Source organism: Thermobia domestica, chromosome 11 (assembly GCF_964235325.1).
Source record: "Thermobia domestica chromosome 11, izTheDome1.hap1.1, whole genome shotgun sequence".
Lineage (NCBI taxonomy): Eukaryota > Metazoa > Arthropoda > Insecta > Zygentoma > Lepismatidae > Thermobia > Thermobia domestica.
This window is the reverse complement of record NC_137464.1, coordinates 217,427,394-217,445,098: the sequence shown is the minus strand read 5'-3', so window position 1 is coordinate 217,445,098 and position 17,705 is coordinate 217,427,394. Positions and strand designations below refer to the sequence as shown.

At 36.0% G+C, this 17,705-nt stretch overlaps 1 protein-coding gene across 8 annotated transcripts in view; it reads right to left on the bottom strand.

Moving 5' to 3' along the window:
- Positions 1 to 17,705, bottom strand: part of l(2)k05819 (transmembrane protein 94-like protein l(2)k05819) — a gene marked incomplete in the record, with an annotated part of 143,479 nt that overhangs the window by 114,470 nt on the left and 11,304 nt on the right. For all 8 annotated transcript variants that reach the window (XM_081731632.1, XM_081731629.1, XM_081731630.1 and 5 more), the window contains 4 exon segments: positions 4,763 to 4,927; positions 9,411 to 9,617; positions 12,781 to 13,035; positions 14,193 to 14,386. In XM_081731632.1, the coding sequence (XP_081587758.1) occupies positions 4,763 to 4,927; positions 9,411 to 9,617; positions 12,781 to 13,035; positions 14,193 to 14,386 (821 nt within the window).

Here is a 17,705-nt window from a genome sequence, read left to right as displayed (position 1 = left end):
TCCAAACTCTGGGATGGGTTTTAAATTTATATAAAATAAGAAAGTTTCCTCTTCTGGGGGGAGGGCGATCGCCCCTTCCCTGGATCCGCCCCTGGTTGCATATGGGTATTGATGCGAAAACTGCATTGAATGGACCTCATGGCAGATACTTTGGATTCCGCGATATTCGGTATTACACAATATTTTTTGAATGGAAAGGAGTAGGTTTGACACATCAGTTTAGGCTAGAATCTTCCCACAAATGAGGATCCGAACTCATTTTTTTTTTTAAAATCTAACTTCATTCGTTTACAAGATAGAGTACTACGTTTGACATTTGTATCTAGTAGACCGAAGTATCTGGACAGGCAAGGAGACACGCAGAGAGAGAGAGGAAAGTCCAAGGTTGCAGGTGTATGTTGATGCGAAAACTGCATTGAGTGAGGGCATGGACATAATCGCAGCCATATTGGATATCACACAACATTTTTAAATGGAAAAGAGTATGTTCGGCACATCAATTTTGGCTTGAATTTTCCCACAAACGAGAATATGATTCATTTCTTACCAATCCCCATTCTTTTACGAGGTAAGTGTGCCATGTTGGACATTTGTATGTAGCAGACAAAAGTATCAGGCAATCCAGTAATAACGTGGCGAAAGAAAAGCAAATGTCGCAAGTGTGTGTGTGTTGTTGCAAAAACTGCATTGAATAGGGACAGGGACATTGTTCAACACATAAATATTCAGATATCATGAAACAAACAAAAATGTCCTCAAAAGTTATTTAATCCCTGCAAGTTAATACAGTTAATATTTGATAGCAAACACACAACGATTTATAACTTCCTCTAAGCATTTCGGCATGGTTGTTACAATTTTCCTGGTGAAAATATTTTTCCACGCTGTACGTAATGCTTTTATCAAACTTTCTTTCGACGTAACTCGTACATATTAACTTCACGTTGCAATTCGTTCCAAAGATTCTCAATGGGGTTAAAGCATATAGTGTGGGTGGGGTTTCACGCAATTTTGGTCAGTTTTAGAACAATCATTTCCTTAAAACATATATTTTGTTTGGAATCAATATCTTGATAAAATTAGAAGTTCTCCTCATTCTTATTTCTTTCTTTCTTTTTCTTTTTTCTTTTTACTTTACTTTAATGGAGATGTGGCCTAAGAACGTTAAGACATATTTCTTTTATCAGAATCTCATCAACACGCACTTAACTCTCTAACATCTGGTGAACATATATAACCCAAATCATTACACTTCTTCCTCCGTATTTTACAGTAGGCTGGAAGCTCTTTACATTTATCTCTGTATTTACCTGTCGAAAAACTATTATTCTACCATCATATCCATGCAGGTTTAATTTGAATTCATCGATAAACAACACATTTCCACCAATTTTTGAGTTTATCATTGAGAGCTCTAGAAAATTTAAGTGTCTTATATTTCTTAATTTGGATAATACATGGTTTCTTTCTAGCTATTCTACCATTATATCCTTCCCGTATTAACTCCACACGGGGTACAATACACTGACCAGACGAAACATTGCTACTACCCACTACTATTTGAACGAAGTCGTTGAGCTCTAGTGAATATTCAAAGCTGCACATTAAGAGCATTCTATTGCTTTATAGTTGTAAAGTAATAATTAACCACAAATATACTTACTATTAAAATATGTTATACTTACTATTAACGTATGTGGTAACTTCACAATATTTTACAAACGTAAGCAAATGAATAGAAACGTTGAGAACACAATAACGCCCTCTTTATTCCTTGCCTGTCCCAATACTTTCTTCTACTAGAAACAAATGTCAAACGTAGCACATGCTATTTTGTAAACGAATAGCGGTCGGTCAAAAATCGGTTCAAACTATCGTTTGTAGGAAGATTCTAGCCTAAATTTAGGTGACATAAATACCTCTTTCTATTTAAAAATATTTTATGGTGTACAATATGTGGAATTCAAGTTGGTTGCCATGATGTACACGCAATCATTTAACGCAGTTTTAACACCGATACCAACTTGTAACATTTGCTTTTCCTTTGTCTACGCGTCTCTTTGTTACTGTCCTGTCATGATACTTATTTCTATTAGATGCATATGTCAAACTCCCAGTCTCATAAACAGGTGTGTCAAAAATGAGTTCACATTCTTATTTGTGGGAATATTCAAGCCTAAATTGAAGTGTAAAATCATAGTTTTCTCCATTATATATATATATATATATATATATATAAACTGCAATATAGCGGGGAATTCAAGATGGCTTCCACGGTGACCACACTCCAAATCATTGCAGATTTTGCAGTAATACTAATTGCAACATTTGATTTTCTTCCGTCTACGCGTGCCGTTATTACTGTTCTGTACCAATACTTTTGACTAATTCTGTATAGAGATCCACATGTACAGTATGTTCTTACAGCAAAATTAAACAAATGTTTTCAACAGAATATTTTTCATATAATATGTGTTTTTATACTTTGATTCAGGGGCAGAATTGGAATTTTAGAACTAAGGGAACAGTCATTAAAAGAATTGCGAAAGACATTTGCTCAGATAGTCAAAGATCAAGAGACAGTCAGAGCAAAGCAATCAACGAGGCAATGGCCAAATAAACGTCAGTCATACGAGGCGCATGTCAAAAAAGCTGATACTTAAATATATATATATATATATATATATATATATATATATATATATATATATATATATATTTTGTGATTGATATACAAATACATACCTTGACTATTATTCGACCAAGTCACCATGAACCTCCAGACATTTCTGGTAGCGTGGCACAAGCTTACCTATATTCTCTGTGTAAAAATCTGCCGCCTGATAGTGCAGTCAGTCTAGAATTAATGTATTGAGCACTTTACTGTCGTTGTATCGTTTACAAGCAGCCTACTTTTCCAGATGAAGAAAAAGAAAGAAATCCGTGGGGGCAAGACAGGGGCTAAGGGGGATGACTGAATAGTTTCCATCAAAATCTTTGAATTGCTTCAACAGTACGAGTAGCTGTATGTTAGTACGTAGTTGTTGTCATGGATCAGAATTCCAGAGCACAGCATTCCTTTCTGCTGATTCTGAATGGCACATTGCAGATTATTCCGTGTTTGGCAGTATACATCTGCTGTAATTGTTCGTCCTGGTCCCAAGATTTCCACAAGAATCACAGCTTTTTGGTCCCAAAACATGGGTGCCACGATTTTGTGAACTGATTGTGTTTGAATTTCTTTGCTTTAGAAGAACCAGAGTACCGCCATTGCATTGACTTGTTGCGACTCCCCAGTGGCGTACAATAACCAGACAGCCTCTCTCATATATCTACAATATTGAATTTGAGAAAGCAAACGATAAGATATTGCCATTATTCTGGCAGAAGTCACTAACTTCCTAAATCTGAGTTTTAGTACGTTAATACAGCGCAAGAATAGTAGTGAAATTATGTATAGGAGTAAGAATACAACGTAAGACTAGGGAGAACATAAAATGTGTATTGACATGAATTACTATTGTCAAACAGATTTTACCAATGTTTTTTTAACTTTAAAACAGTATTTGGACTTGGTGACTTCTGCAACAACGATGACAATATATTGTCTAACGCAAGAAGCTTCCCTATACCAAATTTTGTTCTTATAGTCCGAAGTTGCTGAAGTTATAGGTAATGATAGTCAAATTTTCACGCATTAAAAAACTAAAAATAAATACAATTAAAAAAAAATAAAAAAATAATTTTAAAAACTGCAATGCGTAGTTAAGTACTCACTTTGTTTCACCTTTTACTGGAACTCAGGGAGTCGTACCCTTTAACTACTCTAAAATGCTAATAAAAGCATTGCTCAAGGTTTCACAGATACTCAGCCAATAGTTCTCGGTACTGAAACAAGCGAGTTTAATTTCACACTGTGAAACTATAACAGACTATCAAACTATGCGAATTCAATACTGAAACCAGAAGTAACAGAACTAGAATGATAAGGTCTTCGGTTAGAATAGAGTAAGGTCAGAAATGAAACCTGTTTTTCGGACGCTGAATCCATATCAAAAGAGCTTCTATCTCTTACAATTGTTACAATATAAGAAATCAACATTAAAACCAAAGTTGTAATAATTTCTAGTTCCGGTTTCACAAGACGAAGAGCAGCTCAGGTGAAATATGTACTAGGGATCTTGAATCCATCACAAGAAACGTTTGTCGTTGTCTCTTATTACCGTTTCTGCTCTATAGGAGTTAATAACAGACCCAAAGCGGTAGTAGATTTCTACCACTTCCGATTTTATTAGGCCGTTAAGAGTGGAGATGAAATATATTTTTGTGACGCTAAATCGATTCCAAAACACCGCTTCTCGCTATGTATTACAGTTTATATTCGTATATTGATCAACGTCGGAACAGGAAATGGTTGATTTTAACACTTTCGATTTAAACGAAGGGTTAATGCAGAATATGGAACATATTTTTGGAACGCTGAATATATGTAAATGAAAGTCACTATATTTGTGACTTCGTACCTCTTGAGCCACCCGATCGATCTCGGCCAAATATTCAACATATATGAAGTTCGGGCCTAAGATTTTTTTTTTTTTTTTTATCATTTCACTTTGACAGTGCTACTTAGGGAAGAAAAGGGGAGGGGGGGATAGCCAATCACCTCAGTGGTTTTGGACCACTGACCCCGAACTTACACACATTTATATCCCATCCGTTGGTTTAACTATATTTATATGAATGATCATTAACAAATACTTACGGTAACAGAACCAAGTACATGGACAATATTCGAAGTACGGAACAACATCTCTCCTCGACCAAGAATTGCATCCAAAAGATTTTTATGAATTTCTTTCCATTTGAGTTTTAAAGCTGGACTCATTGGTTCCGGAAGTTCAGCATCTTCAAATGGATCTACTGATACCTACGTAGAAAAGTCAATAACAACTTTATCGTTCACGCTCACAAAGTAAAGACATACATATGCAAACAAAATTTATTTTTTCCTACAGAGAATTTAAGAAACCGAGTTGTAGATAATAAATAAATAAATAAATAAATAAATAAAAAACATGAGAAAACAATCACTTTTGCTTGAAGATTCATGCAATTTTAGTATGCTCTCCATCGCTATTTTTATTTTCAGTTAGAATTATAATTCTCAACAGTCTTTTCTTGCGTAAATGTACTTTTTCATTTTGATTTACCTTACTGGCCTTGCTTTCCCTTTTTTTAACCACTTTAACACCAGGATGTGAAGTCTTTCTTACACATCCCGAAATAGTCTACTCTTTCTACTATTCTGCACACCCTACTTACGAGGACCTGGACCTTAAAAGCTCTCACTTTTACTCCAAATCTAAATGCAAAACTTGGCCTACTTTTGACACTAGTTTCAGTTTTAAATACTAAAGACTACAGAACACATCCACTCCGTCATTCTAGCAGTTGTGATTCTTCCAATTTCGTCTGTCTTCTAAAACATACATTGTCCCGCATTGTACACCAGAGAAAATCAAACCACCTCCACCTACACACACAAAGTATAATCATCATTTCTGCAATATTCAAATTCTTCATTTAACAGTATCTGACCATAATGACCATCAGAATTTCACCTTAAACCGAAGTTCGGTGTCAGTATCTCGGGAATCTTCCGCCCAAACTCATTTTCCTTTCTCACAAAGCGATGGGAACGTAAACATTTTCATCCTGGCTGCCTAACCATGGGATTGTTTTTAATTGCCTGTAACTTTATTCTTTCAAAATTTCTCTCATCTCATTCTTCTCCCCCTCATTTCATCGTCAAGTAATGCAGAACTGCATCGTCAACTGATACTAGCTAAAAGTATCGCTGCCAACGTTAATTTCTTCTTTTTTGTATTTATCATTACTTTATTATTGTTCTATTACCGGTACTTTTATTCTTTTCTGTTTGTATTTTCTTTACTTTACTCTTTCAAAAAAAAAAAAAAAAAAAAAAAGTTTTTTACTTGAAATGGGCATCCAATAAATTCTGATGATCTATAAAACGCCTGAACTATTACCTCAGTGATGATTTGGAATGCTCCAGACAAAGTCTCAATTAAGTGCAATGTCATTACAGTGATCGAAAAAGAACAAAAAGTTTAAAAAATAGGAACGTTTTCTTACGCGTTCCAAAGAAATTTACTGACTTTTTAAACAGAACAATCCCAGCATAAGAATGGGTCACTCGGAATTTTATAGTATTCGACTAAAGTGGGTCAGCCCGCAACCTGCGAGGGAAGTGTGTGTGTGTATTGTGCAAATTTTAAGTTAGCTGCTACTGCGTTGCTACAGATCAAACGTGCAGCCTGTATTGAAGCTGTCATGAGTGACCTATTTCCTTTAGTAGTATGATCCGTAGAAAATGACAGCTGTCTTCTTCAAGAATGTTGTGAATATCCTGGAGTGGAAGGAATAAGTGTGGAGTCTTTAATTATTGATCCTGATGAAAATGAAAGTGTTACGTATGCCATATGGGAAAACAATGAATGATCTCGTTAAAAAACTGTGCCACTTTCTGTTTTCGTATCGTACATTGCTGGTTTAACTGTAAGAATTGTAATTCATGACTACATCAAGAAAATCCAAAGAGAATTAATTGCTACCGAAGAGCATCGTATAAAATTTCAAGATACAAATTCTATTTTACTTCATGTGGACTTCATTGAAAACTGGGCTGTTATTCTGCAAAGTGAAATTCAGAGTTATCACCGAATATGAAACAACTGACAGTTTTGTTGTAATAAACGACGATAGAACACAAGATTCGGCTCATGTACTCATAACCATAGTCAAGATTCTAAAAATACTCGAAGAAAAGCGAAAATATATTTTATAGAAAAAGGTTTGAATACGTGAAAATAAGTGTCTATAACTTCCCAAACCGTGTCAGTGATTTCTGATGGTGCTGCATCCCACTTTAAAAATCGCTTTCAGATGTTCGAGATGCAGACAGGTCTGATAAAGCAGTGGTTTTACAGTGAAACCTACCATGCAAGGGTCTCTGCGACGGTATTAGGGGGGGGGGGGGAGAATGTGGCAACGCGGCATAACCTTAGGCAAAAACAGATACACAGTATTAAAACCGCAGAAGAAAAAAATGAAATGAAATCTTTAAGTTTTACGTCCCACGCATATGCCGGTTAGGCTAAAGGAGACGGTGATTATGAGAAATTAATGAAATGGTGGAATGCAGAAAGTGGGAGGAAACGGGATAACTCTGAGAAAACCCACGAACACGGTGTTTGTCCACCACAAAGCCAACACGGCGCGAGCTGGGATCGAACCAGGAACCCCAAGCACCGGAGGTGATCGCTCTACCACTGATCCACCGCGTCTCCACTAAAACCGCAGAAGAATTTGTGAGTATAGTGCAAGTACAAACTCCGGGTATTACTCTCATTTTGTTGCCTGGAACTGAATTCGACGACTTTTGGAAGAAAAAAGGGAAAGTATGCGACCGGTAACTGGTATTCAACGAAGTCGTCTTTGGTTTTCGGAAAATGGCGAAGGTTTTATGGCAGTAACGGGTCACCATGAGCTAACTACATGCTTCCCCCAAAATCGAACTTCTGCAATTCAAAGTGTAGATTTAAGAAATCTGCAAAAAGTAACTTGTGTTACATACATATATGTATGATAACCAGTGGTGCGTAGCAGAAATATTATGAATAAATCATGAATTACATAAAGTTGAAGTGCTGTTTATGCTTCCACATGGACCTTCAGCAGGGTACAGGTTTCCAGAAGAGCATAAGAGAAGTGAAAATAAGTGTTTTGTGACTATCGACAATGTGCTACGCAGGGGCGGATCCAGGACGGACTTTTTTTTTGGGGGGGGGGGGTGTAATACTGCTATTTAGAGCTACTTTTGAGAGCTCCAAACTCTGTGATGGGTTTTATCTATATATAAAATAAGAAAGTTTCTTCTTCTGGGGGGCAATCGTTCCCCTAGATCCACTCCTAGACAAGTTGTGAGTGAACCAACGCGGATTGGAGCATCTACACAGTTACATGCTATTAGCGAAGAAGACACCAACCAAGCAAATAATTGGTCCATCTAAAAAAAAAGATCAGTGAAATGTTGTTTCCGAAGACTATTTTAAGTAAGTGAACTTGAAATTTGTGTTTTTCGTAATCGTATTTTCCACCTCAGATTATTTCGGTTTAAGTAAACGGAGGAGTAGGGGGAGGCTCATTTTACTATTTCAGAGAGCCTTTTTGATCAAAATAATAAAAAAACAGTCAAGGAAATCTTTTAATCTTCATTTAATGAATGTGAACCACAAACATCATCAAATCATTGCACTTTTATTATCCCACTGTTGCTAACTTTGACATCAAAGTTAACGAAACTTCGCTAACTTTAAAAGGCTGCAGTTAATTCATGAAGCATTGGTCGAGAATGGTATTTGGTGTGTTTATTATTTATATAAAGTTGAAATATCTGACAAAATTTCAGAATTTTAAAATATGGTGTTTTCGAGAAAATGGCGATTTTTGAAAATTTTACAATTTCTCGAATTTTTTGCGACAAAACGGTTGCACACAGAAGCAATACAAAACTTTTTTCGGAAAGCGGGTAACTACGTCTTACCAACCGTGAAAACAGAATTTTAAAATTCGAACCGGAAGTGCTCGAAAAAATTCGCAAACTTCGACTTTTCAGATAAATTGACGTTCATTTGTTAATTTATGTACAAAAAGATACGCATGCGCAGAACAAACTATAATAAAATATCGTTTATTTATATCCCTATGTACATACCACAACAAGAATTATAATTCTACCTGTCTCCATAGCCGAATGGTGAGGCTCCGAAGTTGACCATTTTCCATGTCTTCTACAATTCATAAATTGTACTCCCCGTTTTGATGGCCCATTACTTGTCGGGAAATTTTTTTTCGAAAAAAAAAAAGTCTCTTAAAAACATGTCTAGTTGCTATAAAAAAAATAAGTTTCAACAATATCCGAGATGGTGATGGTACATGCTCTGCCTGAATTGAAATGGAAGGCACCATCTGATTTCTTCCCTTCTTGCTTGATGAAGTGTTTAGCGAAAAGTTTACAGTTAATGATTTAGTGTTCTGTGATAGTGTGTTTACTTGTGTCTGACAAGAACTTTGTTTTCCATACATATTTAAAACAAAGACATCAAGAAGGAAAGAAAATGAATTACTTCCCAGAAAACAGTAAACTCTAATGCTTCACTAATCGTTAGAATTTGAACGGCACTGTTACGAATAGTCGAATTATATTAACTGTAGGAAGGACATTATATCAAAAAAAATAAGTGTTTTACCTTGAAACAGTTATTAGAATTGAATATCAGAAAAACAAACCACATCGAAACATTATGTTAAAAATACTTAACATTTACCTGAAGTTCTCTGGACGAATGAAAGAGGGCCTGAATCCATGACAGGCCAACACAATTGAGCAAAAGCCATACGAAAGGGAAAACGATTGGAAGCAAAGGAAGTGACACGGCTACTGGTTGCAGAAGAAACATTTCAGTCCAGTGACCAGATCCTAACCATTGCGACAGGTACATGTATCGAAGCCAGTTTACGATCGCAACTAAAAGCTAAAAAGAAAGCAGATTTACAATCAAGCAAGGATTATAATACTAAATAAAATATAGATACATAGTTATAGAACATACATATTGTAACATTTTCAAAAAAAATATAAATTTTGAGGTTTGTTTACAGTGGCAATTGGTAAATTTCACTAGTAAAGGTCGTACACTACTCCAAAATATAGTTGCACGCATGTATTTTTTCTCAGTCCCTTAGAATTGTCAGATTGGCAAAAACGTACTCGAAAAGGAGACTCAAGGGTAGTGAAGTATTTCCAATACACCTTGTTGTTTGTTGTTTGAAATATTGACATCCTATTTATTACTTAATGCAATGTTACTTTCAGAAAATAGTACCTTGACAAATGCAGAAAACTTTGTTGTAGGTAAAGAAAAAACACGGCTTTGGATCAAAAAGAAATAAATTGTTAAAAAAAAAAAAGTGGGTTGTTAAGAAGTTCCTTAGCTATCAACACAACTGAATGGTAATCCTACAGTTGTTTCGATAACTGTGAGTGTTAAGTTTCTTCCTTGTGTTGAAATTCAAAATTTTTGAACCTGATTGGAATTCCATTGGGTGCTATTATTTATTTACTTTTTAAAATTTTTCAGCTGTTCTTGGATTACAGTTTCAGATTTTATGATTCATTTTCTTTTTTCTTTCTTTAGGAGCAGTCACGGTTCAGAAAGTCGCCAAGTAATCACCGATTGTATCTGACGATTTTCCAAACACGGAAAGAGTAATTTGAGATTTTTTTTTATTTTCTTTTTTACGGATACATAGATGCTACTAAACTGTTACTAAGATCGTTTCAAGCGATTATTCTTCCCAAACGGCGAATTGACGGAGGGATGTCAGAGATTTTTCCCCTAACAAAAAAAAAAAAAAAAAAAAAAAAAAAAAAAAAAAAAAAAAAAAAATCTCCCGCGAAGAAGAAAATTTTCATTCTACAATTTTTTCGAATGTTAATGAGGAGGCACGTGGAACAACCTTTATTTTGTAGACAACTAAGAACAAAACTTTTTAAGGAGATTGGTTTACCAAAACTCCGTTATATATTTACCCTGTCTATGTGTCCGTCCGTCAGAGAAATGAAAAAATCTCAAGGGCCATTTTATGGGTCAGCACCATTTTTTTAAAAAATAGGGTTAAAAGCTCGGAATCGAGTTTGCTTACGAAGGAAATATTCAAACCAGAAGTGACAGAAATGAAACATTATCAGCTTTTACGTTGATCACTACACAGCAAAAACGCTAATAGATATCATCATAATAGGTATTCTGCAGAGCCAGATTAAAGGAGGAGCTTGCGGGGGCTATAATCCCGGGCCTCCACTTTGATCAAAATCTCAACTGGCTATCTAAAAAGAATCATGCACATACAATCATCATCATCATAAAATAAAATATGAAACACAGTCCCTTAATTTTCCTACTGTACTTTCACAGAAATGTATTAGGTGAAATCAGCAGGGGCCACATATTTTTTCTAGCTCCCGGCCTAGAGATAGTTAATCCAGCCCTGGTATTTTGCCATTCTTGGCAGGTCACTTGATGCAAATAAGAAGTTTCCATGCTCCACGGTCTTCTGTTAACCTTTTCGTTTTCACGTATGATTTCTCTGTTTTGATATCGTCTCTTAATTTGTCTTCTTCGCCCTCTCCCTCTCATTCCTGCCACAATACCCTCTAGCACGTCCCTGACGATACAGTTCCTTCTTACTTAATGTCCCAACAGTTTCTCTTCCTCTTCTTAATAATATTTAAAATTCTTTTCCTCCCACCATTTCTAACACTCTCTTATTCGTTTTTCCCTCGACCCAGCTAATTCTTTCCACTATCTTCTACACCCACCTTTTGAAAGCTTTCAGTCGTTTTTTCTGACCCATACAGCACAATACTCCACACGAAGTATTTTGTAAGTCTTTTTCTCAACTCTTTGTTCAAGGTTCCACAAAATAATATTTTCTTTCTCCTAAAGGCTTCTTTTGCCATTCCTATCCTTGCTTTTATTTCAGTTCATATCATTACTAATAATACTACCCAGGTATCGAAAACTAGTCACCTGTTGTATTTTTTCTCCTCCTACTTCTACACGTTCCAATTACCGTGGCTTTTGTCTTTCTAATATTTATTCTCATCCCATATTCTTCACAGCCCTTACTCACGTTTTTTAACTAATAGATATCGTGAAGTTGTTTTCTGCAGTCGATTAAGCATCCCAAGACCACATTTGATCAATATCCTTTAGTCTCTACTACAGCTGGAAGTGGGTGAAATCCACAACTTTCGGTTTCAATATTGATCTACACAGATCAAAAATGGTAAGAGGTAGAAGGAAGAGTTTTTTTTTTAATCGATTTCGCCTTCTAAGAATAGGTACAATCTTCTCCCTTAACTTCCTATTCAAACCGCAGGTTTTAGATATAAACTATTTCTGGTGATCGCTATAGAGTAAAAACGGTCATAGATAGCAAGAAGTGGTTTATTTGTCTTCGGTATCTTTCTTGTACTTGTAGTATTTATTTTCAAACAAATTAACGAAGAAGTAAAAAGTTTTGATAGAAAGATGAACCGGTTTTAAAACTGAAAACCGGGTTGATAGAAATGCAAAGCGGTTTTAAAACTGAAATCGGTTTGATAGGACACTGAATTGCTTTTTGTGCTAACCATTACTACAGATACCCCTTTCTCTACAGTATTACCATCAGTAGGAATTACTGTATTGGTATTTGCTCTAAAGGAACAAACTTCGTCATAGAGATTATCTTCATTTACGTCAAGGTCAAGTAACATAAGAATCGATAGTGCAGGAAACAGTGATCTGAACATTAAAATATACCTTAATGAGAAAGAATTACGGAAACAATATTTTTCTAAAAAATGTATTGTAGATTTATATAACATGCTGCGTTTTTTCTTTATTATTATTATTTTTTAAAAATATTATCCAGAAATATGAGTTCCTGGATTCAATCATTCGGAGACAGGAAGAAGTTTCAAAATTGTGCCACATACTAGAAGTCTCGTATAATGCGGGAGTTGAAAACCCTATATTAGACACTAGTCTTATGTATAATGGAATTAATTTTGAGTACAAAAACAAAGAATGCACAGTACTTTTCTACAGATACAGTATTTCCTTAGAATGCATTCAAAACTATACTTACAACTGTAAATGGTAAAACCACATGTTCTATGCATTTTATCATTAGCAAATGCCTTTCTTTATTGTAATAGGTAACAGGACGACCTAACGCTTCGTCCAACGCCATCCTAAGATTGTTGAGGTATGGTGTTTCCTGTAGAACGTACTTTTTGTTCTTTAAGGGTGTTCTTGACTTAGGAACACTGAACACTTCATTCACTGTCTGCAACGGGGGGGCATACAACTCTCTTGTGTGCAAAACTGGAGCTTCCTTGTCCTAAAAGAAAAGCAAATAATAACATAAGCACATGCATTAATCTGTCGGATTTTTAATTGGCTGACAAATGACATATGAGTATTGAGAATTACGTGCTCTCAACTTGTTCAGGTCTCGCACATCCTTAAATATACAACCTAAACACAAATACTGTGAAAATTTAATGGATGATATGTTGATAGCTGACTCTTCATAGATATTTCATTATTATAGGAAATAATTATTATCTCATCTTCTTCCTTCTCTACAGTTGATCTTACCGCACCAATTTTGTAATTTGTGCCCTTTACTCTTTCCAATAGAAGTATATAATAGCAGCGTTCTTTTCCTAAAAAAATTTCGTAATAAACATTCTTTTCGCGCGCTCTTACACGCACTTTAAAGTTCATGTATTACACTAGTGTATAATAGCAATGTTGTTGTTCTCGATCTTATTCACTTTCGTATTAATGACAGTCTTTCATTTTCCCTTTTCTCCATACGTAAAGACGACCGGTTGTTGGAAACAAGGTGAAGGTCGATTAATCGGATCACATTACGTGTTTCCACTGCTCATGAGTCCACGCCTTGTGGTTCTTGTACCACTGGATACGCCTCTTCGCATTTACTGCTGTGACCAGGTATTTGGCGATAGCGGCCCTGCCATGAATTTTCATTTTATGAAGTTTCCGTCGCACTGTTTTCGATGAAACCGGGTTCTGTAGGCCAGAAATGAGTTCAGAACTGGTTACTGCTGAAGGAAGAGGAAGTTCCACATGACACAGTGAAAACAAAAAACGATCGGCAACCGCAACACGTGTTGTACAGTGTTTTTTTAAGATTTTTTGTCTATTCCCTGTATATACCCTCTTATTATTATTTGATTTCTATCCTACGCAGTAGGAGGATTATTTCTTAAGCCTAACACGTGTATCACAGAAAGTGTCATTACAATCTGATAAATTTCATGAACGTTATTACAGAACAGACATATAAAATTATACCATGTCGCATAAAAGAAGCTTGCTTAAGATGTTTTAAAAAATCCATTTTGTTTAATAATAATAATAATAATAATAATAATAATAATAATAATAATAATAATAATAATAATAATAATAATAATAATAATGAAATTGAAAGCAATATAGGAACACTTTCGAGATATCTCTTCTTACCTCTAACGGTGTGCAATATCCAGGAGCCTGCTGACCAGGTCGAATTACGATAACGTCTCCCTTCACTAATAACGCCCATGGCAAATTCACAAGATGTCCATCTCTATATGTCCACTGTAACGTAATACATGGGGAATATGGAGAACACAAATGGGGGTAATTTTCCGGTTTCCAATGACACGATTCAATAATTCCTGTAACAAGAAAAAATAAAGAATTCTTAGTATTTAGAATAATTTTATTATATATTATACGAAATAAACCAACAATTATATTTAGAAGCGAATTCTCATTGTAAAGACAATATTGTAAAAGTTCTTCCCTTAGTGGGGTAGGTAGAGCTAAGTGGTGTAAAATTACAGTCTGGAATCGACTCCCACTACCGGTTTATTATAAAAAATCTTCTAATGAAATACAACAGTATCTACAGGCATATTACAATATAACCTTCTTTAATGTGGGGTAGAGAAAAAGTAGCCCAAGAACGTGCAGCCTTAGGGTATGATCCCTACAGAGCTCCGTTCAAGCTAAGCAGAGTGATGTAGGAAACCTCAATGCTCCGAAGCAAGCAGAGGCAGTTAAGAGTCTCAGAGCCCCGAAGCAGGTTAAACAACTGAAGTTAGGACCCCAACAGAGCTCCGTGCAAGCTAAAGGGGAGGAAAGGAAGCCTAGAGTTTCGCAGCAAACTAGAGGCTTTTAGGATGGGTTTCTCCTAGAGCTCCAGGCAAGCTAGAGGAGAGGTGACAAATCGCAGACTGGCGACTGTCCGTTGAATCCTCTTTGTTATGTAGGCGCTCTGGGCGGCGGTGGCGCTGCTGCTCCCTTGTCGTTATGTGACTATAGGTGGTACTTGTGGTCCGTCGTCTGCTTCTTGTAGAAATCCAACGTGAAGTGTAGTACTCCATTGTAAAATACATGTGGTCGTTGTTTACAAACAGGAGCACGTGCGACGTTTATGAACGTTAGCACGAGGTACATTACAATATATAACAGACAATATTTACACTTCGTTACAAGAAGTCCGAGGCCAAATAGCGAAATCTATACATGCATCTTTTTTTTTTTTTTTTTTTCCTGTGAGGATCAATGGCGTAGTCCTGTAATGAACTTCCTCTGAGATGAGACAGTATTGTGGGAAAAGACCTAGGCTATAAGGCAGAGTTTGTCCAAGTGGGCCCAGCTCGAAAAAACCCGTGGTTTTTTCGGGTTGGACCCACCTGAAAAAAAAAAAAACACCTTAAAACCCACCGGGGTTTTTGAGCTTTTCGTTAGTATATTATTGGTGCAATTAAGGTGATCACATTGGAAGTGATTTTTATCAGATTTTGGACTTTCCTTGGGCTAAATAGGTGTTTTCACGTTAAGGTATACAACATTCAACATAAGACCTTTATAAAGTTCTGAATGCACTGAATGCATAATAATAATAATAATAATAATAATAATAATAATAAAAAAGAGCCGTATCTTAGATTGAGATAATTATAGAACAAATTAATGTATGTATTGTGCTTATAGCCTATTTGAAGTAAAATATGCAATTTTATATTTTAGAAAATACTTTCCATGAATAGTGTGCTTGCCCACTCGGAGAAGTCGAAGGACATTATCCCTCATACGTCTGATGGGTTTAGGGCCATAGGTGCTGGTACTACTAGTAAATATGTAGTGTATTAATAAAACTATTAGTATTATTTTTTATTACCTTTGATGGTAACACAAGTATTCTACAGTAGAGTTTGGTTTTCCAACAACAGTTTAGTGTAGTTATTTGTTGCTACTTTTCAAATAAGCATTCTGTAGAATCAACAGCAGCAATAGCGTAAAAATTCTCGTTAAATTTAAGAATCTTAATGCTCGGAGTTTCGAAGAGTACGTAACGCTTACTATTTCAAGTGCTGAATTCAAACTTCCTTACTAGTGGAAGTTTCGATGTATAGTAAAGAAAGCTTGCATTTTTGGAGAATAATAATAATAAAAAACCTTCATCGCGAAAGAAGTGCACGGGAAATTCAAGCAATTAAACGCACAAAGCATCGGAAGTGAATACTTCAACAATAAAACTATTTGAAAAAAATGAAATTAAATCTTTCAGTTTTACGTCCAACGGTTATGCCTGTTAGGCTAAAGGATACGGTGATTATGAGAAATGAATGAAATGGTAGAATGAAGAAAGTGGGAGGAAACGGAAGAACCCCGAGAAAACCCACGAGCACGGTGTTTGTCCACCAAAAAGTTCACAAGGCGCGAGCTGGGATTGAACGAGGGATCCCCATGCACCAGAGGTGAACGCTCTACCACTGAGCCACCGCGCCCCAAGACGATGATGAAAGCAAGTGAATGATGATCAAAGAATTGATGATGTGGCTCAGTAGTAGAGCGTTCACCTCTGGTGCATGGGGATCCCTCGATCGATCCCAGCTCGCGCCAAGTGAATTTTGTGGTGGACAAACACCGTGCTCGTGGTTTTCCTCGGGGCAGGTACGTAGTTAGGATTTCATGAAGGGGGGGGGGGGGGTCCGTGACATGAAATACTGTGGTCACCACACGAGGGGCTCGACCATTCTAAACTATTTTACTGGAACATATGTTGGTTCTTTTAGCCAGGATTTCGTAACGGGGGGAGGGGGTGACGAAATTCTGAAGGCCCAGGAGCTCGATCAATCTAAACTACTTTACTATCAACATATATTGGTTTGTTAGGACATAAAATGAGGATATGTTGGTAAGTATTTTAATAACAAACTATGAAGAAATCTCGAGAGAAAGAATAAAAAAACCGTATTGAAAAAGATCTTACAATATTTAAGTTGTTCCTCTGTTGATTCAAATATAACAATTTTTCTTTCATTATCACCTCAACTATTATGAAAAGTACATACTCAATAATGTCTTGTAAAATATTTTACAATATCTGCGTTCCTTTCTGTGTTGAATCAAATGTTAACAGAACTTTCTTTCCACATATTTTTTTGTTCTTATTATGCCGTCGACTACTGTCTGTTCCAAATGACAGATTAATAAAGGAGCAGTACAAAATTGTTTTTGAAATAACATGTTTAATACTGCAAGGATGCGATGACGAAAAATTATGATAAAAAATGTCCACGCTGTTACACAACGGCACTATGCTCCGGACGCTTGAAATCTCTCTGACTATCAGCAGAAATTCTGAGAATTCCGTAACTTTTCAAGAAATTTCAAATTCCCTGACTCTTTCATGATATCTTGCTCACCTCACCACCATGTATTTCAAATAATATAAATCTCCTCATAAGAAAGAGTAACGAAAAGCTTCCTGTATTTTTGTTTATTTTTAACGCTGATCTTCCTTTTTCTCATTTCATTTTGTTTCATCCTTCTTTAATTTTTCATTTCTGGTCTCGAAGGGGGGGGGGGGGTCCGGACCCCCCATTGGCTACGTGCCTGCTCGGGGTTCTCCCGTTTCTTCCCACTTTCTTCATTCCACCATTTTACTCATTTCTTATCATCACCGTCTCCTTTAGCCTAACC